At 40.6% G+C, this 25,000-nt stretch overlaps 3 protein-coding genes across 3 annotated transcripts in view; 1 reads left to right on the top strand and 2 right to left on the bottom strand.

Moving 5' to 3' along the window:
• Positions 1-5,513, bottom strand: part of pcca (propionyl-CoA carboxylase subunit alpha) — an 11,686-nt gene extending 6,173 nt beyond the window's left edge. Inside the window, exons 1-12 of the mRNA XM_008322470.3 lie at positions 5,385-5,513; positions 4,522-4,599; positions 4,148-4,195; positions 3,922-3,990; positions 3,413-3,526; positions 2,919-2,972; positions 2,617-2,748; positions 2,212-2,248; positions 1,938-2,016; positions 1,133-1,235; positions 400-494; positions 8-158 (exon numbers count right to left, since the gene is read on the bottom strand). Of these exons, the coding sequence (XP_008320692.1) occupies positions 8-158; positions 400-494; positions 1,133-1,235; positions 1,938-2,016; positions 2,212-2,248; positions 2,617-2,748; positions 2,919-2,972; positions 3,413-3,526; positions 3,922-3,990; positions 4,148-4,195; positions 4,522-4,599; positions 5,385-5,438 (1,014 nt within the window). The 5' untranslated portion in view covers positions 5,439-5,513. The remainder of the gene's footprint in view (positions 1-7; positions 159-399; positions 495-1,132; positions 1,236-1,937; positions 2,017-2,211; positions 2,249-2,616; positions 2,749-2,918; positions 2,973-3,412; positions 3,527-3,921; positions 3,991-4,147; positions 4,196-4,521; positions 4,600-5,384) is intronic.
• A 4,786-nt stretch (positions 5,514-10,299) lies between these two features.
• LOC103387711 (zinc finger protein ZIC 4-like) lies at positions 10,300-14,224 on the bottom strand. Its single transcript, XM_008322468.3, has 2 exons — positions 13,178-14,224; positions 10,300-10,943 (listed from the first exon to the last, which is right to left on the bottom strand). Exons 1-2 carry the CDS (start codon positions 13,698-13,700, stop codon positions 10,312-10,314), a joined length of 1,155 nt encoding a protein of 384 aa, XP_008320690.1. The 5' UTR covers positions 13,701-14,224; the 3' UTR covers positions 10,300-10,311.
• A 954-nt stretch (positions 14,225-15,178) lies between these two features.
• vps8 (VPS8 subunit of CORVET complex) overlaps positions 15,179-25,000 on the top strand; it is a 27,304-nt gene continuing 17,482 nt past the window's right edge. Inside the window, exons 1-11 of the mRNA XM_025060862.1 lie at positions 15,179-15,362; positions 16,109-16,177; positions 16,282-16,410; positions 18,020-18,118; positions 18,280-18,312; positions 19,087-19,141; positions 23,492-23,616; positions 24,315-24,401; positions 24,517-24,584; positions 24,669-24,822; positions 24,948-25,000. Of these exons, the coding sequence (XP_024916630.1) occupies positions 15,291-15,362; positions 16,109-16,177; positions 16,282-16,410; positions 18,020-18,118; positions 18,280-18,312; positions 19,087-19,141; positions 23,492-23,616; positions 24,315-24,401; positions 24,517-24,584; positions 24,669-24,822; positions 24,948-25,000 (944 nt within the window). The 5' untranslated portion in view covers positions 15,179-15,290. The remainder of the gene's footprint in view (positions 15,363-16,108; positions 16,178-16,281; positions 16,411-18,019; positions 18,119-18,279; positions 18,313-19,086; positions 19,142-23,491; positions 23,617-24,314; positions 24,402-24,516; positions 24,585-24,668; positions 24,823-24,947) is intronic.

The raw sequence follows: 25,000 nt of genomic DNA, 5'->3' as shown, positions 1-25,000 counted from the left end.
GATTAACCTGTAATCTTGTGTTCATTTCCAGGAAGTAGAAGTTCCTCTTGGAATCCACCAGGAACTCCACAGTACCGGCAGAAGAGTACTGCACAGCCTTGGCCAACTGCACCGCCTGCTCACCCATGGCCCGCCGGGTGGACGGGTCCAGGAAAGTGCTGCAGGGACACAGCGGAAGCAGTAAATTATTCATTTATGTGTTTAAAATTGTTTACATGTTTTTAGCTGCCGAACTGCAAGTATATCGGAAAAGGATATCTTTTAGGTTACCTTAACAAAGTGTGATTCTTTTAAGTGATTCTCATAGAACAAAAAAACGCAATTTAAAAACCAGAACGAACCATGTCTCTGATATAAAAATATAAAGAGACAAAAGCAAAATAGAGAGCAGGCACCAACCTTGGAGCTTCTTCTACCACCTTCTGGTTTCTCCTCTGGATGGAGCATTCCCGTTCATTCAGCCACAGAGCATTGCCGTGTTTATCAGCCAGCACCTGGGAACAGCACGCAAAGTGTTTTTGGCGTAAGTGTCACTTGAAACGACCTCGAACTTAACATTGCAATCATAAAAACTAGGGATGTCCGATATTAACTTTTTGCAGATATCCGATACCACGATATTGTCCAAACGCTTCCGATATGAACCGATACCGATATACAGTAGTGGGGCAGTGGAGGGTTAGTGGTTAAGGAAGTTGATTGCCGCATGTTCACAAAGGGGAGGGGGTTAAAGCTCCAGCTGTTTCTCTATTATTCTCTGCCCTGACTCCCAGAGTTTAAATACTATTGAACGCCTGGTAATATTTAGTTTTCGAGTTGCCGACACCAGCATTCTGCATTAAATCCCCTGGTTATTAAACCAGATTACTAAAATGAGCTGCGATGTTGCCATCTAGTGGCTTTCGGTTTCACATGCAGACGTTTTTCCCCCAAAACTATTTTTAGGGCAAACATCAAACCCAGGCATTGCGTTATCCTGTTTTTCATTATCGGAGGAGAAACTGTCGACCATTCTTGCGGATATGACATAATTATGCTAATATCGGTCGCCTGATAATATCGGCTGGCTAATATTGTCGGAAATCCCTTTTAATAACCAATGTGTACATTTGTATCTTCACGTGTGCTGTACCTGGATCTCTATGTGTCTGGGGTTGTCTATGTACTTCTCAATGAGTAGCCGGTCATCTCCAAAACTTGAGGCCGCTTCCTGGGATGAAAACCGGAAACCTTCCCTACAACAGGATACATATAACAGCATATGCACTGTATCAGTTTTGTGGAGGACTCAAACTTAAACCCAAATCATAGACATAAAGTTACAGTGTCACTGTGAGCTACAGATAGACTTGGTCTTTGTGATCTGGATGAAAATGGTTAACAAAATGAGGAAACCTTTGTACCAAGGACCGGTCGGTCAGTATCAGGTGTTACTGCGGACCCCTATTACAGTGCCATCGTTAAAGGATCATTGAATTTTCAAAATAAAACATCTTTTAAATTTAATTCTGTTAGTATCAGAGTCTGAAGGACCTGTTGTTTGGAAACATTGACAGATTATCTATGATTGGATTCTTTTGGAATGAAGTCAATTAGTAAAACTGAAGGACATTTATTCACTGTGTCCCACTGCAGCCCGATACCAAATGACCTACAGATCGGTCCCCTGAGCAGGGATTGGAGTCCCCTGGTCTATGTGACAGTGACTTTCCACTAGGTGGCAGCAATGGGCCATAAAAAATTAAAGATATTGAGCATATTAGTAAATAGCACAACTTAAATTAGTGTGGCTGAAAATAGTCTACGCTAAGATGCAGGTTAAAATGAACATTTCATAAATATTAGCTAAATTAGTATTTAAATTATTTAAAAAACAAAAACATTTAGATATACAGACGCTCACACGTTCAACAAACAGACAGAGTCAGATTCAGTACCTCGTCTCTTCATCATTCCAGGCGATCCTCATCCCTTTCCCTCCTCCACCCGCAGATGCCTTGATCATCACAGGGTAACCTAGCAACAAAACCAGGGTTAGAAACACCCGCAACTATGGAGATGCTTTTGAAAAGAACGTCATTTTCACCTCAGAAGAATGTCAAATCTCATCAATGCTACAAAGACACTCGATGTTGCGGAACATCGAGTGTCAGTATTTTTAACGCAGTAATGTGACTGCAATGTGCGTGCGTGGAACTGTTGTGACGTTACCGATTTCCTGGGAAATCTTCACAGCATCCTCAGCAGTCTACCACACAGGGAGAGAGCACAGTTAGAACGTAACAATAACAATTTCTGCATTAGTGCATTTTTTTTTTTCTCCCAATTATACTACATCTGGGGGTCTGCACGTGACGATTTAACTCTGACTTTAATACATTTGAAGTACTGAAAACCCAAATGCAGCTGGGTATTTTAATGTTTTGAAGATTCAAAATAACATGGTCAATCAACAAAATCAAAAAGTATTTATTTTCATTCACGGCTCACAGCTCCATGATGTACCCTAAAAGCACAGACAAAGGTTTTTCCTTCCTTTCTTCACCTTCTTTGCTTCATCTAATAAATCCCATTTTTAACCATACATTTCCACACACCGCGGCTTCTTCCTCCTACCTTTACAACTCCATCGAATCCTGGGATGGTGTTGACTTTTGCGGCCTTCGCGATGAGCTTGCTCTCTATTTTGTCACCCATTGCCTGGATGGCATGGGTGTCTGGGCCAATGAATGCCACGCCCTCTGCTGCCTAGTGACAGGATAACACCACAAGCCCGGTATAGAAATGAACAATATTTACATCTGACTAAACATAATTGAAAAATAATGAAATTATTTATAAACACCTTTACCCGTGGTTTTTCACCAAAATAAAAAATGGGTTTTCATGTGTTCACAAACTCTGAAGATTCTACTCACCAGTCGCTTTGCGAACTCCTTGTTCTCGGACAGAAAGCCATAACCAGGATGAACCTTAAGACAGGAAATATCTCTTTAAGATCACAAGAATCACCTGCTGTACACAATAAGGTGTTAACGAGATACTGCAATAGATGAGAGAGAGCCAATCAGAAGTCAGAAGAACTTAGTAATGAAGATCAAATCATAGCGAATGCTTGCCCTGCTGTGGAACCAACAGCGGACCAGGGCATAGCGTCACCAAACATTTGCTTCTCACGCGTTTCCTTCGCCTTCTCACTGTCACTTAACTCTCGTGTTCTGCAAACCACCGTCAAGATGCACCACAATGACTAAATCCAGCAACTGCATAAATCTAAATCGCCTATTTTTCAATATTAATAATATAGGTACATAATCATCATCATTAACCAACATCCAGTACCCGAAGGCATCGTGTTTATTTACGATTATCTACCCAATGTACATCACCAAGAGTTGAAATAAATACTCACAGCCTGTGCTCCAGTCAGTCTGATTGCATCCATGATGGCGTCCATGTTCAAGTAGCTCTTGTTGGTGGGGGCAGGGCCAACGCACACTGCCTCATCTGCCATCTTTGCATGCACCTAAATGCACAGATAGAAAAAAAAAAAAGTTGTGTACATCACACCTGACTTACATACCATGGTAATACATATGTTTTTCTGGATGTTTGATAACAGAAAATATAGAGTTTCTGGAAGAAGTTCCATGAGGTTATATACCCAACAGCAATTCTATGTATAAATAAAATATACGGGATACAGTATATTTTATATATGCAGTTTCAAAAACCCGCCAAGTCGTGACTCCGCGAAAGATAAACCGCGAAATAGCGAGGGGCTACTATATATATATACACATATAAAAGAGGTATATAAGGCGTCCACAACTGAGATAACTACCAATGCCAATTGCTGCAATACATTCAGAGAACACTATATATATATATATATAGATATAGACATATATGATAACTCACCGCAGTGGAGTCAACGTCACTGTGAACAGCTACAGTCTTGATTCCCATCTTCTTACATGTTTTGATCACCTGAAAAAGGGGAGAAAAATCCCAGATCCTTTCCTTAAAAATTGATTTCCTCCAATTCTAACGCTTCATGAGTAAAATTTGAAATATGATGGGGGAAAAAAAGAGGCAAAAACAACACAGTTATTACAACGTAAAAAATCCCATGCACGCGGCTTACTCTGCAGGCGATCTCTCCTCTGTTGGCGATGAGGATCTTATCGAAGGTCTGTGGAAGGAGACCAAAGAGGAGACAGACGAGGACAGTTAGTCAACCGATGAAACCAGAACTGGAACTGTTCAGTTTCCGTTGATGTAAGACGTTTACGAACAACTTGCGTATAACTTCTGTCCGCCTACGGTGTTGTGTATTACTTTGTATAGCACAGGTTATATAGAATAAAAGCTAGATTCTTATAACATGAAACTACATTTTTTAATTGGTGTAGTAGTAATAATAATAATAATAATAATCAATATAATGACAATAATATATTGTAATTATATCAAGAGATGTTATTGTATGAAACATAAAGGAGAGAAAGGAAGAAAAACCTTTTCACTGTGACTGTGGGCGGTGGAATAATGAGCCCTGCAGTGAACTGCACAACATCTGGAATGGAGTGAACCGTACTGCACAGACACACAAAGACACAGAGAATCAGTCAGACAAAAAGGTTAATTTAACATTCGCGTGTACAGTAACACACTCGGTAAATCCTGCCAAACGACCTTAAGTAAAACAGCTGCTTATTAAACATTAAACATTAAACCAAACACATTGCTCCTTCCAGCTGTGGTAAAATAACACTTGACAGATATTAATAATTAATTATAATTATTAATACATTTTCTTAACACGTGCCTATTTATGTAAGAGAAACACTTGCTGAATGAAAGGTCGTGACCTATCTGTTTCTGAGCTAAACATAATAAACGAACTATTTTAATATAACATAACACACTCTATCACGCCACCTGGCCTTCATCTATTATTATATAATATATATAAATATATGTCTTAATACAATGTTTAGGCACTTTCGACAAAGTTGCAAGTCATCTAATTATGACACTTTGCGTTATACGTGTTTGTGGGGCACACATTTGGACTTTGTAAAAAGTTGTAATATTATTACAAACATAAAAAAAACAACAAAAATCTTAAGGAGCCCTATTAATGGATTTTAAACGAAAAAAAAATTCCGATCCGATTGGATATGTTAATTGGTTAGAGAACTAACGTACGTGTCTCTCCTTCACTGCGCTGTTAACTGGAGTCGTCTCCTTGTGTGAGCTAACAATTACTTCGAACACCGAGTCGCTCTCTACCGACTAACACTGACGACACTGACCGATGCTGACCTGCATCCACCGCTAAGGTAAGAATCGATGATGTTGAAACATGCACAACTCACCTTTAAAGCGAAGAAGAGTCTGCTGACAGACGGAAAGAGACTGTGCGCCGCCATGTTGCCTCACAGTGACGGTCAAACAGTGGGACGTGATTACGTCAGAGCTTTTCAGACAGCCGAGTGGTGGGAAGGAGGGGGCGTCAGCGTCGAATACTTTTTTTTTTTTTTAAAGGTAAGTCCTTTGTTTTGTTTTGTTTTTTTTTTCTTTTAACCTTTATTGACAAGTTATATTTCGCACAATGGACATTATCGAAGGAAAGGTGTCCTGTCTGCGGGAATTGTAGTTATAAGACTGCTTTGGCCTATGACAGCGAGGATTGATGTTTATATTTTCATATTTTGGCTTTCGTTATACAAGAAAACCTGACGAAACACACGGTCAGGACAACAAACAGTTTTGTCATTGTGGTTTGTTTGTTTTTGTCAACTTTTTTTATAAATAGGTGATAGAAAATACGACAAGGAAATGGATAGAAAACCAACTGACTGAATCTTATGGAATTATTGTTTCCGTAAATTATTTATTTATTTATTTTGGGCGGGAGCGGAGGTGTTGCCCATATCAGTATTGCCACTTTGTAACTTTATTTATTTTAAATAATATTAGTAAGTATAAGTAGTATAAGTAAGTATAGTGACCTCTCACTGAGGTATATTACAAAATACACACTCGTGTGCTCAGCAAATTAACAAATCCATGCGTGCAATTTGATAGAATGCTATTCTCCACCTAAAAATAACCCATTTATAAAGCATACTGCACAGATAAGGTAGCACGGATATCTTAAAAATGTGTACGTTTACACTTGTAAATAATTTATTAGTTCCTCCTTTTAGCGAGATGATAAAATTTGAGTTTTTTTAATTGGAAACAGCCATGGGCTATTTAAAATACAGAGCGTCTCTATTTTAATTCAGTTAAATGAATTGCAAAATGTATTATTTATAGAAAGTTTGCTTTAAAGCAGTTCTTCTCACATAGTGGGGCGAATTGTCCAATTCCAATGGAATATGGCACGCTAGACGTAAGTACCACTGCTTTAACGCTTGAATGATAACATGCTTCCGGCCACTAGGTGGCAGCAACTCATTCAGTGGTTTGTACAGATACAAATATACATGTTATCAGGTTCTCAATAGTATTTCAATTCGTGGGTCGGAGGGAGGGAGGTGGTGTTGGATTGGGGGGGGCTAGGGGGGGACGTGAAAACATTTTTGTCCCCAAACGGGGGTCATGACAGAAAATAATTGAGAACCACTGCATTAAAGAAACACATGTAGACATTCTGAGTCTGAATCTATCATCACTTGAGCACTTCAGTATGTCCAGGAACCCTTTTCACATCTACGCCATACAGGTTTGGTGCAGCCTCTAATGGGCTGTTATCAATGAAAGAGACGTCTGCAAAGCGAAACCTCAATTCCCAATTGCATGCGCAAGACCGTCCATTATCTCCGCCGCACGCTGCGTGGGTTCACACAGACTGGACCTGTTTCCACGTGACTTTGGGTCAAATGTATCGCCACTGTACCCATTAAACAAAGAGTTTCCATGACAAACAAACTCTAATGGCTGAGTTAGTTCATTTGTTTTAATTTCACAAAAAAAAATTCAAATGCCGACTGTAACAAACAGCTCTTTATCTGGGTTCCAGCTTTTTTGAGACGTATTTATATCAAGGAAAGTGTTGCTCGGAGAATCAAATCTGCGAAACACTCCAACACTTGCTAGGTCGTGTACTGTACTCAGTCCGCGATGTTTAATGGGATAATGTGTTTATCTCTATAAACTGTAGTTGCCAACATTCAACACAATACACTGCTATTTTTCGATTGCCTCTCGGTGTGGTATTCTCACTTGACTCCGTATTCAAATCTAAAATTTTGCGTAAGTGCGATAACTTGCTGGTGTCGTGTTGTAGCCCACGTTCTTTTTTTATTATGCGTATAAAAACAACAAGAATTTTTTTAAAAATATCTCAACTTAGTCACCAACGGAGTGTAAACATTAAAACACTCTAAAATTCCAGCTCCATTGGGTTAGAGATGTTAAGCTTGACGATCAGTTGAAGAAAATCAGTTTCATGGTTTTGACCCTGGTTTTGAACTGTTTTTTTTTTTTTTTTTTATGAAAGGCTCATTATAACTGCGGGCTCATGTGACCTCAGACTCCGACTCTCTTTTTTTTTTTTAATACACAAGGCTCTGCATTTTCTGACAAAGAAAACAGCATATAGTAAAACACAATGATGTCAGCCACACATGTTTTTTTTTAAACAACAACACCTAATGCATGTGAGACAGCCACATGTTGCCTCAGTACAAAAATACTAACCAGTCCTTCACACCAGCCCTAGTGTAAAACAGTTTTGCTCACCCCCCCCCCTCCCACTCCCCCCCTCGCAGTTATCAGCTGAATTCGTTCACTTCCATTGCTTTAGTAGCTTAACAATGACTCTGGTACATGCTGCTCCGGAGAGGCCTCCAAACAATTTACTTCCATCGCAGTCTGTATGAGACACGATGTTGGTATTTGATAGTGCATGAAGAGTACTTTTTGTAAACTCATTTTCGTCACAGTGGGATATTAACAACTTCATCGTTTGAACAAAGTTATCAAATTTAGGCATCAATCTAAACAGAGCACTAGATGGTTTAAGTCTGGGCAAACTACGGCCCGGGGGGCCGGATGCGGCCCGTTTGGCTTTTTGATCCGGCCGCCAAAGTTGTTTCAATTGTTAATTTCAACTATCATTATACTTCCGCCTTTTTCCGTGCAATGCCCGCATTTCCCATTGGATGGCGTAGAAAAGGCTAAGAGCATGACTTTTATGTGTCTTTTTTGCACCCATGTCACAAAATTATAGGCGGAGGTCACAGTGGATCAAGAACTCCTATTGGACACGATTGAATCTCACATAACCTGGGGTAAAGGGTAGTACTGCAGTACTGCATCTGCTACTATCCTGGTGTTCACCACTTCCTATTTTGCTTTTTTATCCTTGCGTCATTTTGAAAAGAGGATTTCAATATATTTTTTTTTAAACTTAAAATATTTATTTATTTTTTTAATTATTATTAAAATGAAGAGTTCACCAAAAATGAGAAGAAAAAGAAAAAAAGAAATCAAATCAAATTTTCAACAAGGAAGTGCTGTAATGTGACCAAGGAGGCAGCGATGAAAATGTGAAGTGCATGACACTACACTGCACTGTACAGTATGTTACGGAACAGAATAAGACAATTGAAAAACAAAAAACACAGACATTGTTTTTTTCTCAATAAGCAGTTGTGTTTTGGCCTGTGAGGTATGGCTGAGGTGTAGGAGGGAATTGGACAAAAATACAACGCATATAAGAGTAGGTAGTTAAATATAAGAGCCAAAAGAAAATATCTAAATTATACAAAAGTTGATTATCTCACAGTAAGCACCGTCTAAATTAAAATTAGACTATGGCATGTGTTTGTGTTTTTTTATTTGTATGTGGGACAGTTGCTAGCTTAAGCGGGGACTTTTGGGGGGGGGGGCCTAAACCGGCCCTAGAATTTTCTAGTACTGGTATTGGAAGAATAAAAAGAATTCCTTGCAGTGCTTTTTTTTGTTTTTAATGCCTCACTTTTAGCTTATTTGTTTGAATGATGTGTAACTTATATACAATATCATTCTTCTAGCTTGACCAGAGACGTCCTCTGGTCTAGCAACTTCCTCCATATTAGAACGCAGGTAGAACAGTTTGGCCTGCTGCTTCGAAAGAAGAACACCACACACCTCCAGCATCCACCGCACACTGATGCGAAACAAAACATGAGGCAGTAACTGTGGGGGGAAATAGCTGAAAGTAACCGAACGGGTGCAGCTGGTGACAGTATTTGCAATATTTGCAGTACATGCATGGTGAGAATAGACCGTTCCATTTGACAATGCTCCACGTACACCGACGTCGTGTCAAAGCTTAGGGCTGCAGCCCTCAAAACGGGACACTTTTTTTTTTTCTCTGGTGAAAATGTATGGCAGTGCAATGCCTCGATACCCTAGGGGGCAGGCTTCTTCCCAAACTGGCTTTTTTTTTTTTTTTTTTTTTTTAGGTGATGTCGTTGCATGTGTTGTGAACATGGACTTTGACGGGCAATTTATTCTCCTCACTGTTACACAGTACTGTGTATCGTTACCACGGTCTTAAAAAAAAAAAAAGACTGGAGTATTACTCCAACACCGGCAGCCGATGCTACTGTCATGTTTCTTTCTGATGCGACGCGTCTTTCTTCGGAATACCAGGCGCACACTCAGCTGCCCTGTTAACATACCGTAATACTTAGAGCTCAGGTTAAAATGAACCACTTTCCATGAGTGTCAATTTAGCCCTTGAGACGATTATATCTCTGTGGAGGTCTTAGACATACGGGTTAATATTCTCTATCTCTAGAGAGGCCATCATGTACACACACACACACACACACACACACACACACACGAACGTTCCATATTTTTGACACAAATATCACAAAAGTCCCCAACATTCTCTGGTCCATTTAAACAAAAATATCCCATGTGTTAGTTCAGGTTAGCTGGCTAACACCGATTAGATTAGCTTGCATTTTCTGTCGGACATTTAGTTTGATAAGCATTCTGATGAACTGCCATCTGGTCCCTCGTGGAATCATTTGAGCCACTGCGTCTTGGTCCTGGACGGTACGAATCTCTGAGACAAAAGTGTTGCGCGTGACGCGGAACGAAAAGGGAAATCTCCTTCCCGTGCCGTCACAGCCTTCTCCTTCTCGGAAGGACGACTGACTACAAAACGATCACCTGCTGGTTCCAAAAAATAAAATAAAATTTAAAAAAAAATACAGCAATGACGATTCCACAGAGCACTGTCCGTCCTGACCCCGGGGCCTAACAACGTACGANNNNTCAATCTCATTTCCTGCCTTACGTGACGTACTCGTCGTCGTCGCTAGGTTCTGATTTGATGTGGTCCGGGTGAAGCAGAGGAAAGTGTGGCGCTGTAGTCCTGGTGCAGACGTACCACTCTTTAATGTTAGACAAGTGAGGTAAGGCTGGGTTGACCGAGCGCTGGCCCCTCCGCGGTGTCCTGCTGCTCTGCTGCTTCTGGGTCAGCTGATTCTTCAGGCCCGACAGAGACAGATCCAGAGGCATCGCCGCCGGGGACGAACTCCTCAGCAGCAGCTTGTGGTCCACCTCGCTGGCAGAACTAATACCCAGTTTGTGATTTGACAGGAGCGGGAATTCGGCGTTATTGTCCATGAGCGGCGGAGAGTAGCGGTTCATTTTAAGGTTCAGCGGCTCGAGGAGAGCCTGATGAGGTTGCTGAAGCTGGTGAGAGATGGAGTCGTACGGATCCTGGGGCTCAGAGGTAGGTGAGGACTTGATGTGAACCTTCATGTGTTTGCGCAGGGAGCTGGGGTGGGTGTAGGACTTGGTGCAGCCGAGGGCCTTGCAGTCGTAGGGTTTGGAGGCGGTGTGGACCTGCGAGTGTTTCTTCCGGTCGCTGCTGTTGGCGAAGCGTCGCTCACAGAAGTCACACTGGAATGGTTTCTCACCTGCAAAGGGAAAACAAAGGGTCGACTGCTGTGTTACGACGGCATAACAAAAAACGGCACAATAACTTGATAATTATGTAATTACAGAGCTGAAAAAAATTGCAAAAATGCATCTAAAAAAATAGCACTCACACACGTGGGACACGTAATAAAATAAATATATATACGCATGTTAAATGATTCTCTCTACTCTAAGATGGAAGACATTTCGGACAAGAACTTGTTGGAATACGGAATACACTGTCAGGCGACACTATGCGCAGACGACGGCTTTGTTTACATTCACCGGTTGTACGTCCTACATTGGATTGTGCTGCATTCACTTTCTTTGGTTTGTGTTGTTTTTTTTTTCGTGGAACTTTTTGCCCTTTGTTGTGGCTCCCAAATGTACGTCTGACTCTTCTGATGTTTTTATGTCCTAGATTATGATGTCACCACTGTGATGGTGTAGGTGAATGACTTAAGTAAATCTATCCATCCATCCATCTATCCATCCATCTATTCATCCATCTACCCATCCATCCATCTATCCATCCATCTATTCATCCATCCATCTACTCATCCATCTACCCATCCATCTATTCATCTATCCATCTACCCATCCATCCATCTATCTACCCATCCATCCATCTATCTAGCTACCCATCCATCCATCTATCTACCATCCATCCATCTACTCAGCCATCCATCCATCCATCCATCTATCTATCCATCTACTCAGCCATCCATCCATCCATCCATCTACCCATCCATCCATCTATCCATCTACTCAGCTATCCATCCATCCATCCATCTAGCTACCCATCCATCCATCTATCCATTCATCTACTCATCCATCCATCCATCTATCTACCCATCCATCTATTCATCCATCCATCTATCTATCGACCCATCTATCCATCCACCCATCCATCCATCCATCCATCCATCCATCCATCTACCCATCTATCCACCCATCCATCTATCCACCCATCCATCCATCCATCCATCTACCCATCTATCCACCCATCCATCTACCCATCCATCCATCTATCCATCTACCCATCCATCTATCCATCCATCCATCCACCCATCCATCCATCCATCCATCTACCCATCCATCCTTTGTCCACTACCTCCATTACCTCTCCAGAACACACGTCTGATACCTCAGCCCCTCCTTCCTCTTTACCTCCATCCTGTTAAACCTTGGCTGATCTTTCCTAATCCTATCAATCCAATCTGTTTAACATTTTCATCCCTGCCACCTCGTGGCTCTCCCGACGAAACCACGGTCCCTAATCCATACGTCGTAGCGGACCTCACTACTGTGTGTGTCATATGCTTTTTTTTAAAGATTCACAGAGGACAAAGGACAGAGGTCAACACCCTCTGACCTCCCCTGAACTTCTCTACCAGCACACAAAAAAAAACCCTTTCTTTAATGCTTTTTCTGGTCATAAAACACAACTGCTGCTCAGTGATCGGAACCCTTTCACGTTAGCCTCACTATATACATGCCGCCCAAACACGTTAAATGTTTAAAATTGTGCTGGTTTTCACGCGTCCAACTGTGGACGAGCTATCACTTTGGCTAAAAATTTGAATTTTTGAATGACACTAACAGTTAATTACCATGTCACAACTGCTTCCTAAAGTACATCGCCGACTCTAAATTTAAAAAAATATTAATGTCAAATACAAAATATGCGTAGTAAAATTCACGCTTTAGTCGTCAGTCTACCCTTCGCCTGTCGAAGGCCATCTTGGTATTTTAATAATTGAGCATTAAGTCATTAGTCATTAATGTGCAGACAAACACGCACCCACATACGTAGCTAAACGCATAGCACAAAACAGGAAATAGTAGTGTTTATATGTTCTTTGTATGTTTCTGTGCTGTTATCCAACGGCCTCGTCTGCTCCTCTTCACCCTCCTTCCTCATACTCCAGCTGCTCTGCCGTTTACTTCCTGTCACCTTACATGACTCCTGGGCTGCAGTTTACAGCTGTGTCTCCTCGTTAGGGAACGAGGAGGCAGGAAAAGGACTGTGCGAAACTGCACCGAGCCCGCACGTAAACATGGAGGGGATTCCTGGCAGACTGGGGGAACAGTCTGCCACTGTGTAAATCTGTGTGTTGTTCTCCGCGAGGATGACACAGATTCACACAAACACACTAAGGTGTGAATGAGAGTGTGCGCGTGTGTATACGTATGCACGGGGAGGGAGGGGGGTTAAAACATGAAGCCGTACCAGTGTGTGTGCGAGTGTGGATCTTGAGGTTCTCCGACCGTGCAAACATCTTGCCGCAGTTGGGGAAGGCGCAGGAGAAGGGCTTCTCCCCGGTGTGCACACGGATGTGGTTGATGAGTTTATATTTGGCTTTGAAAGCCTTCCCGCCGCGCATACACTCGTCCCACATGCAGACGTGACTGAGGCTCTCCAGCCCCGCTGCTACATGCTCCGTGGTGACGTGGTCCACCAGCTCGTGCATGGAGCTGAAAGTTTGGTCGCAGATGGACGTCGCCGTCCTCCCCAGCCTCTGCCTCGAAGAAGTTCGGTCAATCCATTTGCACACCAGTTCGCTTTTCACACTGGGGCCTTTGGAGAAATCCAGCAGGCCGTCCATCCCAGCGCCGGCACCGCTATCCGCACAGGCGGCGATGCCGGCGGCTCTCGGCTGCGGCGGCGAAACGATGCTGGAAGCTCCAGAGTTGTTGTTTCCCAGCGGAGAGACGAGGCCATTGTGCCTGGCCACTACAGCCGACCGCTTCATGCTCAGCGCGGCGGGCTGCCCCGCTCCTTTCACCCGTTATAATCCTCCCCTCGGTGGGAAAAAACAGTCCAAATCCTTATGGAAAAGCCTTCTCCGCTGTACCGCTTCCTTCCAGCGTGTTTTTGGCGAGAAGTAGAGCGCATGCGGCGGTGTCTTTACCCCCCGCTGTTCGGTGTTAGATCCCGAGAGTCTGAGCCTCCATGCTTTTATTTACTGTGTGAATGGAGGTGAACGGAGTCGAAGGAACACAGCATGCCGCGGACCAACACTGTCTGCTGGTCTCCTTGTCTCCTTTCCTCTACTGCTTCCTGCCTTCGTCACTTTCCTCATCTTCAGACAGACACACACACACACACACACTTTTCCTTTCTGAAAAGCACCACCGTTTTTTTAAAGAGCGTGAAATTAACAAGAAATGCATCAGCTTTAAAATGAAGTCAGTTAAGATGATGTCATCAAAGATGTCTACAATAATAATAATAATCAGTTTGTAGCAATTATTTTTAATGTTTTTATATTTTCTTTTACTTTTCAGGGCAATACATAATCTTAAATAAGTAATTTTTTTAATTACTTAATTATTATAAAACAAATATACAACATAAAATATGTTATGTAAATAAAAACATACATATTATGTTAAACTGTTAAACCATAAAATGTAATTATGATTATTGTGATGTTTTAGTTTTTATTTATTGTAAGTACTACTCGCTGTACAACATACAGCGTTTCATATTTAGCAACATCTGCTAATTACAGTGGAGCTGAATATTCCTTCCTACCTATCCTTTACAAGCATGTAAACCGGATGTAGCTTGTATTTATGTATATATTTCTTCCTGGGGCTCAAACGCAGGACCTTCTCCGTGTAAGGCTGCCACGATAACCGCTACACTATGACATCTACATTCCTTAAACTTTAGAAGAGTGCTTGTTGCCATTGACAATTGAGATTATATAAGGATTTTGTAAATATCTAAGTCTATATCTCTGTGCATTAGGAACAAGGGGGCAACACCCTGCCTTAAAATGCAAAAGTTGAATAGAAGTCCCTACCAGTTGTTACCCATATTGCAATTCGATTTAGAGGGTCGTTTCATGACGAGTTTTCAAAACCATATACCAGTATGGTTGTGGTTGAAATAGTCATGGTAAATAATAAAATAATATTAAGTGTGAAAGTAGACACATTTCTGTCAAAAGACGGAATATGAAAGAACCGCATCATTCAAATATCTTTCACGTTATATTTTTAACAAGTGCATATAACAGCATTAGTAAAATAAGTATTATCTCTTTAGACAAATAAATGTATAAAACATATAATTTTACTAGATTTAGATATAAATGATGAAAAACAGAGAAAGAAAATATATTGTTTCAATATAGTGTATACCAGTGTGCTGTTAGGCCTCCAGTACAGCAGGTGGCGGTAAGTCGGCTTTGAAAGCGTTCATCCGTAGACGCACAAACAACGTAGGGAGATTACTTCCTGTGTCAGACAGAGACTGGTGGGCTGACCTAACAACAATAATAAAACGCGGAGCCTCACCTAATTCCTCCTTTCCATTTGGGGTTTATTCAGAGATGTCGGAGTCTCCGGACACCCGGAGCCTTGTTTCCGCCTCCTCACAGCTCAACCTGATGGAGGTTGGCACGGTGAGAAACATCCGATTTAGCGGATATCAGTGACGCAACACCGGCTGTTCTGCCGGAGACTCTCCTCCGAGTTGTTCATATTAACTATTATTAAAAGTTGTAAATTAATAAGTGATAATGACAAATGGTTTCTGTGAACTGTGAGAATTATTCGTCCGTTTTCACTGTGTCAGTGCAGGTGTGAACTGCTGACACGTCACGTGATGTTGTGTGTAAACCGTGCAGATACAGTATACATTCTAAGGTGTTTTAAATACATGTTTAATTGCAGAAATGTTTGTTCTTCACAATCCTGTTGAACATTATGTTGAAAGAAGAACCTAAATGGTTAACACACGAAACAAAATGACTCATACATGGAAGTAACGGGAGGCATACAGAACAGTGGACGGAAACATTTCACATTCTCGCACTTCAGTGAGTAAATAGTAAAGACGCAAGCACATTAAAGACAGGTGTGTTTTTTTCTTTGTATTACATAGCATGCATTTCCCTTTCCACCTGTAGGTGGTGCTACGACCAATGGTGCAATGCTACAACAGATAGACGTACTGTACTTTATCGTTTAAAAATAGGAAAGTTTCACAGTAGCATCATCCACTTTAAGGTTACCAGACAAGGGCGAAATAGCGTTAGACGTAAAAATAAATAAAAGATATAAATATTGAAAATGGGATGATATTAAATTACCTGTCAGATTGAGATCGTACGTTGCTTTCTAACCTTGAGATTTGTTTTCTCCTCAGATCGATGATAAAGAGTTTGATATTCCCCAGGTGGACACGCCCCCCACGCTGGAGAGCATCCTCAATGAGGTTAGTGCGTGTTTCTGCACCAGCTCACACACCTCAACAGAATAACTGCAACCGACGAACCAAGCCATTTTGACACATAATAATCCATGTTTTTTGTTTTTCAGCTGGACGATGAGGAGGAACCATTTGTCCTAGAGGACACGTGTGTGATGAGCACCGACAACATGGACACTCATTCCTGTGACACGTCCTCTTTGGCCAGCTCGGATAGTGGAGACCCCGCTCACCTTAAAACCCTGCCTTAAAATGCAGACCACCGGGGAGTGTAAAAAAAAAAAAAATTCTAGGTGTATCGTACAGTACTTTTCAATGACCTTCAACAAAATAAAAGCAATTGAAACAGTCTCACTGATAAAATGCCATGTCATGAGGCTGCAACCAGTTAGAACGGGGGTATCAAACTCAAATTCAAAACTGGGGCGAAGCCTTGGGCCAAACTAAAACTTTATTGAAATTGTCGTCAGTTGAGCATATTTTCTTTTCCCTCCAGATATGTAATGTAGAATTATTTATTTTTTTTTTTTTTAGAAATTTTTTTCATATGGAAACAAACTTTAATTTTGCGTTAACATCTGGAATCTGGAACAACAATAGGTTATTATATTATATAGGATATTATATATAAAATAGAAAAAAAATCCTATCAGTGGTATTTAATGAACTCACAGGTACATCAACAAAAACCAAAAAAAAAAAAAAAACTGTATGTGCTATAACATAGTACTAATACTACAAATCCTGCCAGTATATATTTGATATATATATATAATGGCGGGCCAACTCTAGTACAAATTTGATATGATCTCTTGGGCCAAATATAATTCAACTGTGGGCCAGATTTGTACAAATAGTACAGTAATACCATTTATGAGTTCCTTATAAGAGGCTTGTCGTTGTGAGGTCATTTATGAGTTCCTTATAAGAGGCTTGAGAAAGAAACAGGTCTTGGTAGTTGTTGTCGTTGTAAGGGCTGTGCCAAGATGGCTAACACGCAGTGCGTGGATGGGTAATATTCCAGGAAGTGGATCCACGCTTGACCAAAGGCATTTTTTTTAAATTTTGCAGACAGTCCTGTGAAGGACACAGACAAGGTCTCTTGGCTGGAAGATGGCGGCTGTTCAGATTTACAGTGGCCGAGGCTTGGAACAGGTTGTCAGAACACGAAGAGAATGCCTGATAGTCTTGCATCGGGAGAGTGAATAATAAAAAAAATTGGCACCGAAATGAGTTAGAGCAAAGTGTAAGTAGCTGATGAACAGCAGCCTGTGGATCCGATGGACACAGTGGAAGGAAGGAAGCCCCAATATCTAGCGGTCTGTGCAATAATGTCAAACGTACGCGCCTGACTCGTAATTGTATTTTTTAACTTAATTGTTATGGCACGTGGTGGAGGAATGGCTAGCTTGTGACCCGTATTTGGCTAACAGGATCAAGCTGCCAATGAACCGTAATTCCACGCCGTATGTTGACCAATAAGACTAGTGGTTTCCAACCTTTTTGGGCTTGCGACTCAATTTTCACATCACAAATTTCTGAGACATTTTAGAAGCCGTCAGTCAAGATGTGCCAGCTCAGATGTTATGTTGTGTTTTTAATTATAATTTTAAAAGGAATAATAATTAGTATATCAATTACCAGACATCTTAGGTGACCCCATTTTAATTACAGGCGACCCCACATGGGGGTCCCGACCCCAAAGGTTGAACAACACTGAATTAGACTGACTTTTGCTACACATATTTTCTATCTAGGTTCTACGTATTTGTGAGAAATTGGGAATGCAGAATCAAATATTGTTTTATAAGATACTGAACAGTTTTTTTTGTTTTTTTTTGTCTTTTCAGAAGACGCAGAACGGTGGACGCAAACACGTCAGTGCACGGATCTGTTCTTCGACGCAGTCTGTTGAAGGGCATCTCCGCGCAGATCGTCTCTGCAGCTGTGAGTGCACACAAACACGCAGGCCGCAGACAGAGGGATGTAGAGAAGTGGGACGTGAACTGTGAATACTGCAAATGTGCAGTTTTTTTTAAAGTCTTGCCTTGATGAGTTTTTAACATTGCACAGAGGAATAACACAAGAAACGTGTGTCTTTCACACAGGATAAAGTGGATGCTGGATTGCCGACCGCTATAGTGAGTATGATTTTGCACAACCGCGTGTTCTGATTTGGTTAAACACAATTCTTAAACCGTAGGGAAACAATGTCAGGAAAGTATTTTCATTCACTGTATATCATCTATTTGAAGCAAAAGTAGAAAACCAGAAGCTCCCTTTCAATAACATTACCGTATTTTCCGGACTATAGAGCGCACCTGAATATAAGCCGCACCCACTAATCTTTTTTAAAAATATATAAATTTACACATATAAGCCGCCGATATCCAGGAACACAGAAAGAACACCTTGCGTTCTAGCAAGGGGGCGTCTTGAAGAAAAATCCATAGAAGAGCCGCATCTTTATATAAGCCGCATGGTTCAAAGAGTGGGGGAAAAAAAGTAGCGGCTTGTAGTCTGGAAAATACGGGCAATTTTTCAAGGCGTCTAGGACCATTTGGGGGCATTATTGATTGTCTCTAAGCATCTGTGCCTTCTGCAGTTTATATTTTGGAGAAAGGGCTTCTGATTTTCTTCATTTGAGTCTGGTCCTCTACATTTACTGTAAATACCTAAGGAGGAAAAAGCCTGCAAAAATACAGGGTACAGCACATGCATTCAACGACATTGTTTGAAGATGCACCAGATCTACCAAAAGTGAACAGAGAGAAAAAAAGGAAACAAAATGTTGTGCACTTTTACAAATATTTGTCTAATATATATATGTGTATATATTTATACATATATGTAGATGTACATGTACGTCGTTTTGTCTGTGTTCTTGGTCAAACTCTGCTGTTTCTTGTGCTCAGACAGTGTCAGCTGTGATTGCTGTGGGAACATCTCATGGACTGGCCCTGGTTTTTGGTGAGTCGCAACTTAGTCAACCTCCAAATGCTATCCAGAGAAGACGTGGGCTAACCGTTTGACTCGCGGGCCACAATGGGTCCTAAAATTATACGGGGGGGGGGGGGGGGGGCGGTCAGGAGCAGATAGATGGAGCGTTTGTGTAAACGTAGATAAATTAAATGTAAAAGTCATGCAAAAAGGGCTAAAACAATCATTTTCTACGCCATCTGTTGGGGAAAAGTTGGTATTGCAGGGAAAAGGCCAGAATTAAAATGATAATATACAGTAAATAATAACATAATTTGGACAAAGTTTGGTGGGTCGAATTAAAATGTCAAACGGGCCGTAGTTTGCCCATGCCTGATCTAGGTTTTTTTTGTTGATAAAACACATCAGTGCAGCCTAAACTCAAACTAAAATGGAGTTTTGGGAAAATACCCTAACAGACGTATGTAGATATGTACTGTATATAATGACATGACGTCAAGCATCATTCCTGATTTCACTGTATTTTCAGTCCGAAAGACATATCAGCTAAAAATAACCGTGCTTTATCTCAGAATGGTTGCTATGTCTTCATGCTATTTTAGTTGAATCAGGCACTTAGATTTGGTCATGTGACAAAATTCAATCCTCATCTACCTGGTTTTTTTTTATTAGTAAGTGAAAAATTTTCAATAAAATACCCTTTTCAATAGATTCTTATATCGGATCTATTGAAAAAAAATACATTTTAATTTACTTAACTTTACTATAAGCATTTATTAGAGCTCCATAATGTTAATATAGTCTCTGAACATTAGCACAAACATACAACCAAAGTTAATTAATGGAAATATTAAAGGGAGAAATTTGCCGAGAGACACCTTAACATGCTCGTTTTTATTTTGTCAGATCAAATCAGATTTATATAAAGCCACATCATTTTATTGAATATCATTTTTGCTAATTCGCGTTGATCACGCGATTTTCTACACGCCCGCTCTCATAACTTAGTTGAAACCAGTGTCATGGATCTCTACCTTAAGGACTGCTTCCCCTGACTCCGACATGGAGGCGGCCACAATCGCATAATCGCCCTCAAACGAAACGCAGGATCCGTTGCCCTCAGCTCTTACAAAGGTGTCTTCGCTTCCGTCGTACATGATATTGAACAAGCTCTGGTCGCAGGGGATGCCTTTTTCGAAGATGCCCACACCGACCCAGTTGGAGTAGACGTTCCTGTCAAAGGGCACGGAGTACATCACAGCCACGACGTGGTCGTAGTCGTCCAGGTCGGGGTTAGAAATGTCGTAGGTAAAGACGCCCACGGCACCAGTTGCGGCGCCTGTGGTTTTGTTGAAAAGGGCAGTGGCGTTGGAACGGGGACCCACCATCGGCGGCAGAGGGACTTCGCAGTGGCCGTTCTTAGTGAAGACCCTGAACACAGAGAGATACAGGGCATCAGGAAGTTGTGCGAAGACGATGCGTCTAAATTAATAGTGATCTGGAACTCATATCTCCTAAATCCGGGGTGCCCAACCTCCGGTGCGGGGACCAGTGCCGGTCCGTAGGTAATTTGGTTCCAGGCCGCAATGGGACACAGTGGAAAAAATCGAATTCAGTTTAACTTATTTACTTTCATTCAAAAAGAATCCGACAGATAATCTGGAAATGTTTCAAAACAAAGGGTCGTTCTGACTCAAATACTAACAGAATAAAGTCTTAAAGATATTATATTAGTACTTATTACTGGTCCGCAGTAACAGCTGATACTGGTCGAACAGTCCCTGGTACAAAAAAGGTTGGGAACCGCTGTCCTAAATGACAGAACATTCCAAGGTCTGACTGTGTTGAAAGACAAAATGTGGGACAAGGCCCAACATTTTTTGGACTGGATAGGACAGTAGACATATTGACGATAGTTTTTTTCAATATTTTTGTAATTGTTATTTCTAATTTATTCACTATTTTTCCCACCATTGCTGTTTTAGTTAATTTCCAATTTAGGGACCAATAAAGAATATCCATTCATCGATCCATCTCAAATATTAAAAAAAAGAAGAATTTTTTTTTCTTGACCGTCACCTTGGGAGCTGGACACTCAATAAAATTAAATAAAAATCACATTTAGCCTAACATTATTATTATTATTATTATTATTGATGTTTATTTGGAAATCCAGCTGCGGGCCGAATCGGACGATTCTTTGGGCCATATTTGGTCCGCAGGCCGCCAGTTTGTGGTCACTGTTCAGAGTATGTATTGGGAGATTTTGAAATCATTTGACGTTGTATAATAGACACCACATTCCAGGTATATTACAAGTTATATTTATATTAGGGAAAAAAAAACAAACAAAAAAACAAACATAATTTTACCTGGGGTTGGACAGAGTGTAGTAGGCCGAGTTGTTGGCTATCTCCACAGAGCAGTGTCGAAGAGGCATGTCTGGGCAGCCAGTGGGGTCAAACAGCAGGTCGGAAACTGAAGGAAAGACGAGGAGCGTATAGAGAATGGAGTGAAGCATTTTGAGATTGTGGAGCAAAAATGACACCAAGATAATAAACTTTTGTAGTGAATCAGAATCAGAACCCGATTTATAGGCCAAATATGAACACTCATATGAGGAATTTGACTGGGTTTTTTTTGCATCTCTCTTGGGCTTAAAATAAAGAAATAAAAAAAAATAAAAAAATAAATTGGACAATAAGAACAGCAACATCATATCATGTCATTTTTACGCAACAATTTCCAATAATAATAATAAATTATAATAATATAATATAATAAATACTATTTAAATTATACTATTGAATACTATTTTCATATTTATGTTAACTTTAAATGGCAAAATAAATTTAAGAACTTGAACGGAAATTGTAGGTAGTTATAAAAACTGCATCTCTTAATATTTTTTCAGAACTTTTTTACTTGAAATGTTCACAGTTGATTATATTAATTCTGATTAAAATAAAAAAAATCTCTTATGAAAAGAATATAAAGTTTTTCTATTTCTATTCATTTTCTATACTGTGACACCCAATAATATTTACTAAATTACTAAATCATAACATATATTTTATGCTTCACTGTGACACCCAATAATATTTACTAAAAAAAAATCACAACATATATTTTATGCTTTAAATACATGTAATTTCTAAATGGATTTTTCAATCTTCTCAATCATGGCCTAACCTTCTTAGAGTGAAAATAAAATCCAGGATTTCTTACCTTTCTGGGCTCTGCAGAAGCAGTAGATTGGGTGAACCTCGACGTTCTGGGTTACAGTTTGGATCTGGTGCTAAAGTCAGACTGCACATTAAGTTCACTGGCCTTTTTATTGACAAGCAGTCATCTCTCCTACTGGTTTTATCAGCTGATTCTGTGTCTGCTCTCCATCCTGATGCTGTAGAATGATTGGATCAAGCTGACCAGTTGGTTAAATCCTTTCAAAATAAGATTGTCCTTTTTGCACCTCACAATCACAGGGTAACGCTTCAAAAGAGACAGAGAATGGGGGGGACGGTGGTTAATCCAATCACTGTGAAACAAAGCTACTGTCTGCTTCTCAGGCGTAGAACAGTCACTGTTAAAAAACAGTTGAAATAAATATGAAAAAATGTGTTTGGCAGAAGTATGTATTTTTGAGGTGTATATATATGTATATATGTATGTATATATATATGTATATATGAATATATATATGTATGTATATATATATATATATATATATATATATATATATATATATCAACCCAATATAACACTGGTCTGTACATTTTATTTTTTTCCACTTTCAACAAACACTTCAGTCTAATATGTATTGTTCATTATATACCATATATTAGCGTAAGAATCAATGCTGTAATAATTGCACACTAAAATCAATTTGCCATAATGCAGAATAAGTTGATTAATTGCAGCGCAACACTGGGATCGATGCCCAGGAGGAAGTGGGAATCTTTCAAAATAAAATCATAGGAAGTGGGAATCTTTCAAAATAAAATAATGTACTTTTTTCTTTCTTTTCTTTTAAGCCATTTATTTATTGTAAACGGACCATTAGAAGTGACTGGGTTGTATTTGTGTTTCTGTCACTGCTGACCCATGTCTCTTTACATTGCTGACTCGATCTTCTGTCGGCAGGAAAAGGTATGGATATCCCTGTGGAATGGTTCCTCCGTGCTTCATGTTATGGCTTTTGATTTTGGTTGCGAATCATCGGCGCATGCTTGGATGTTGTTCTCATGTATTCGGTTCATTACAGGCTCATTTTAAATGCTCTCTTTTTTTCTTTTTTTAATTTTCGTTCCTTTTCCGACCCCTGAATTGAACTCATTGTACGAATCTGCAGCAGTTTAACGTCCTCTTCTGCTTCTCCAGACACCAACCAGGCTCTACGGCTCTGCCTGGGTACCAAGACGACCGGTGCGGAATTCGGAGCGGTCTCCGCCCTCAGCATCAACCATGATTGCTCGAGACTTCTCTGCGGGTTTGCCAAAGGACAGGTACATTTTCCGGCACCACTCACCTCTCGAACTACGGACAGTTATCACCATAAAAAACCAAGAGAGACTTACCTGCATAGATTTAAAGACAATCCGGCCTTATTTTAAATAGATCATTCAGACTCTGATACTTACAGAATAGAAGTCTAAAAGATGTTTTTTGTTTTATTTTGAAAATTGAATGATCCTACAATGCTCGGCACCTTGGTCTGTAGTAACGGCTAGTACTGGCTGACCAGTCCTTGGAACAAAAAAGGTCAGGGACCACAGATATAGAAGTAACCACTCCATAACAGACTAATCCATGTTTCTGCAATTGATTAAAAAAACTTTTAATTTCTTAGGTTAAGAAACTCTGCTGCATGGACTTTACTAAATGCTTTTTAAGTTCCCGCGGGCCACACAAAACGGCTTGGCGGGCCGCATTTGGCACGGATGATCTAGGGCATAAAAACATCAGGAGAGTCTGACTTACGCCTGGGAGCCATAATGAAGGGCAAAAAGTTCCCAAAAAAACAAGAAATAAATCAATAAGTTAATGTTCACGCACAATCCAACGCGTGGCGTACAATCAGTGAGTGTAAACGAAGCTGTCTTCTACGTATAGCACCATTTGACAATGTATTGAACAAGACCTTCATAATAAATGTATGGAAGATAGCGACGTAACCACCAAACCTGTCTGTCTGCTCATTCAGATTACAATGTGGGATTTGGCCAACGGGAAACTTTTGAGGACGATCACTGATGCCCATCCTCCTGGAACAGCTATACTACATGTGAAGGTACAGTCATACACAGCATACAAACACACACACAGCATACAAACACACGTGTGTGTGTGTTAGCGTTCGGTACAGTGCGTCTGACGTCTCCTCCCTGTTGGACTTCCTCCCGTAGTTCACGGATGATCCGACTCTCGCGGTGTGCAACGACAGCGGAGGATCCGTTTTCGAACTTGCCTTCAGGTAAATGACGAGAAACCCCAGGCGGGTGAACATCCGTCGACACGGTGAACTGTACAACGGTCAGCTGTTTCTCTTTGCTTTCAGGAGGGTCATGGGAATGCGCTCCTGCGACTCTCGCTGTCTCTTCAGCGGCTCTAAAGGAGAGGTCTGCTGTATCGAGCCGCTCCGCGCCCCCCTAGATTTCAGGGACCATCCCATCACACAATACTCTCTGCTGGCTATGGCGTCCCTCACTAAAGTAAACAGAAAAGCACACACACAAAAACAGTTTTGTTTACCGTCGGTACTGCAGCTCTTTTCTTTAACGAATATCAAATTTTAAAAAATATTTAAAAAAAAAAAAATCTTTATTTCTGTCACTAGATTCTGGTAATTGGACTGAAGCCCTCCCTCAAAGTCTGGATGACCTTTCCCTA

Source organism: Cynoglossus semilaevis, chromosome 12 (assembly GCF_000523025.1).
Source record: "Cynoglossus semilaevis isolate Cse_v1.0 chromosome 12, Cse_v1.0, whole genome shotgun sequence".
In the NCBI taxonomy this organism is placed as follows: domain Eukaryota; kingdom Metazoa; phylum Chordata; class Actinopteri; order Pleuronectiformes; family Cynoglossidae; genus Cynoglossus; species Cynoglossus semilaevis.
This window is presented reverse-complemented; position numbering and strand designations above follow the sequence as displayed.